A 3,206-nucleotide genomic window follows, 5' to 3' on the forward strand; every position below is an offset into this window, starting at 1 on the left:
GAATCCGCTCAACTGAAGGGAAGTAAGCTCGCTAAGATTAGGCCGAATGATAGCATTGTGGACTGTACCAAGTTCGCCGGTGGGAATCGAAAACGTTCGAGAGGTGATTCCTTTCGTCTCCCGAATCTCCACGCATTGACCCCATGCTAAGGGAACATTCCAGAAGTATCCGAATTCTAGGAGATGCAGATCCTGGTGCAGATTCGACCAGATATTTTCTTCATATCACTTGGGAAATAGATATGCAGAGGAGAGTACCTTGGGATGATAGTGGTGGAGTAGCCAGAAGATTCGAGCCCGAATTGTCCGAATCAGTATAAGGCTGATTCAATCGTCGATCGCTCTGGCTCTTTGACATTGAGAGAACATTTTGGCATAATCAATCAGAGCATGAGACAGAATTTCGATTGTGTATGCGCACCGTTTGTCCCCACGGCTCCGCTCTGGGTTTCGGCGAGCTTTCATTGAGTTCGACGACCAAGCCGCCAACTTCTCCAAATGGGTATTGCGCGGAACGAAACAAGCACTCACCAGACGAGATATACCTGGTGCGGGGAGTATCGCTCGGACTTGGATCATCAGCGCGGCTCTTGGGAGAGCGGGAAACTGTGAGAGTCTGTCGTCGCTCATAATGACTTTGGTCCGAGACGTTTCTCGCTAAAGAGAGTTTAGCCGGTGCATCGAGTACAGACTTTCCGGACGTGGCGTGCACGATGATATCCGGAGTTCTGATCATCTTCGTGTCGCTTCTGGCTGTGGAACTAATACGTCGACGAAGGAAGAAGTTACGATTTTTCAAAGACCGTGGAATACCCGGTCCTGAACCCCATTTTTTATGGGGACACTTCTTCGAGATAAGTTCAGATCACTTATACTGGATCAACGAATGGAGCAACGAATTCGGTGATCCATTCGGTGTGTTCTTGGGAGATAAGCCTTTTCTCGTGACGCAAAACTTGGACATCGCCCGAGAGGTTCTCATCAAACAGTTCCCCAAGTTCACCAATCGCGGCAGGAAATTCGGTCTGGAGGAAAATCATCCGCTGAAACTGTTTGCTCTCCACGACGACCCGGTGTGGAAACACCTCAGAAGCGCTGTTTCGCCTGGATTCTCCTCGAAGAAAATCAGGGAAATGACACCGCTGATTCTGAAGAGTATCGAGGGTTTCAGACGTAAACTGATCACTCTCTCGGCCTCTCAAGAAGCTTTCGATGTTTACCCGCTCCTTCAGAAACTGACCATGGAAAACATTGGTCGAACCATTTTCGGTGTCGATCTCAACACGCAAGCTGATACGAACGTCTCCAGCCCTCTCGAGAAAACAGCGATCTACGCACCGTTGAACATGATGAGAGGCCGTTTAGATTTGATCTGCACCACCTTTGAATGGGTGAATGAGATTTTCGGACCCCTGATCAAATTTCTCCTCCGATGGCGCATTATTCCGCATGCCCTTCACGGAATAGAAACCGAACTGAAGAAAGTCATCAAAGCCCGACAGAACTCTCCCCCTCGGAATGATTTAATGCAGTCGCTTCTCGAATCTCACGGTATTGTCTCCGAATTCGTAATTTCAGCTCTCTCTGATGCTTACGGCTTTGATGAGTCGGTTTCGTGATTCGTCTCGGGGCTCCCCTGTGAAGCGCATCATTCTTTTCTTCTTCACATGTTGTATTCCGATTACAGAGGTAAGCACAGACAGCAGGGCTCTGACCGCGCGGGGAGACACCGTGGATGATCAGAAGCCTTCCAGGACCGTAGCCGTCCAGCTGACGACAGATGAAGTAGTGGGCAGCGCCATAACGCTGTTTCTGGCTGGCTCCGATACGACGAGCACCGGACTCGGATTCCTCCTCCACTGTCTCGGGAAATACCCCGACGTACAGCAGCGTTTGCGAGACGAAATCGAAGAAGCCCTTGAGCGCTGCGGAGAGATCACCTACGAAGTTGCGATGAACCTCAAGTACATGGACCGAGTGATTCAGGAGACTTTCCGCCATCTACCGCCCGTGACGGGGTAAGTACACGCTTCTAATTCGAATGTTTCTTCGTGAGGGTCAGATCGCATTGCACCTCGTGGATGTGAACTCCGTGTCCATGGCGCCTCCGGGGTCCTTGGTTGACATATCGGTGATGAATGCCTCGCAATCCGCAGAATAATAACGAGACGGGCGCTGACGAACGTGGATATTTGCGGAACCGGATATCCAGCTGGTCTCGCGTTCTATTTCCCCCCTCAGCGGATTCACAAGGATCCCAAGTATTGGGATGAGCCCTCGAAGTTCGATCCGGACCGTTTCCTAAAGCCGCTGAAACATCCGCTTGCCTACCAGGTAATCGGCTGATTCTTGATCTCTTGCATTCGAATTACCATCATCTCGATTATAATGGCCGTCTCCGTCCGAAGCTCGATGATCTCCCCAGATCAATTTGATGAGGGCGGTCACTGAAAACTCCCAACGACTTGCAGGCTTTCGGCGCCGGACCAAGGAATTGCGTAGGAATGAGACCGGCTCTGCTTTTCTTGAAACTCTCTCTGTGCAAACTCATCCCGGAGTTCGAATTCAAATCTGACGAAGATCCTAAGTGTAGAGGAGTGATGATAGTGACACATGCGGAACGCATCATGATAGCCGTGAAGCATCTGAAATAGGAGCTCTCTCAGAATAGAACACCGAATAGTGAAAAAGGTTCCACCTTCCCCGCCGAGGGAATACAGGAGATGCTAATGAACGACGCTCCTGTCATGACTGATTCAGAGGTATCTGCTTTCGCTCAGTCGATCAATTATCCTGCTGTGCGATTACGCGCCGCGCCATCATTTGGTCAGAAGTCTTGGCCTCGACGCTCATGCTGAGACTGAGGCAACGATTCGCGATAGGCGAATTCGACGCTTTCGAACAAGAACGTCGCTTGTCATCTTACATTAAGATTCCTCCAGAAGATTCCATCGTTTCTGGAGGTCCAACCAGATTGTTTCAGTCACGGGAGCTAAGGAAAGATTGCGATGAATCTGTAACAGTCGATTCCGTGGAGTTTGCGCTACATTCATACAGGAGTTACCTAGATTTCTTAACGCAGAGACTGCTCCAGGGCGAGGGAATTCTTGACCTATGATGTTCGTTGGATAACCTGCGTAGTTCTCGACACGGAAAGCAATTTTTTCTCGCCTTGTCATGCGATGATCAGTTTTATCAATGAAGAC

General features: G+C 49.8%; 2 protein-coding genes across 2 annotated transcripts; both read left to right on the plus strand.

Moving 5' to 3' along the window:
* Positions 1-713: 713 nt before the first annotated feature.
* LOC108864257 (probable cytochrome P450 6a18) lies at positions 714-1,479 on the plus strand. The gene is made up of 2 exons (XM_018639518.1): positions 714-1,391; positions 1,468-1,479. Exons 1-2 carry the CDS (start codon positions 714-716, stop codon positions 1,477-1,479), a joined length of 690 nt encoding a protein of 229 aa, XP_018495034.1.
* On the plus strand, positions 1,423-2,675 carry LOC100899556 (cytochrome P450 3A6). Its single transcript, XM_003743344.2, has 4 exons — positions 1,423-1,551; positions 1,688-2,018; positions 2,157-2,334; positions 2,472-2,675. The coding sequence occupies exons 1-4, from the start codon at positions 1,527-1,529 to the stop codon at positions 2,652-2,654; spliced, it is 717 nt and encodes a 238-aa protein (XP_003743392.2). The 5' UTR covers positions 1,423-1,526; the 3' UTR covers positions 2,655-2,675.
* Positions 2,676-3,206: the final 531 nt, after the last annotated feature.

This window comes from Galendromus occidentalis, unplaced genomic scaffold (assembly GCF_000255335.2).
Source record: "Galendromus occidentalis unplaced genomic scaffold, Mocc_1.1 scf7180000077442, whole genome shotgun sequence".
Lineage (NCBI taxonomy): Eukaryota > Metazoa > Arthropoda > Arachnida > Mesostigmata > Phytoseiidae > Galendromus > Galendromus occidentalis.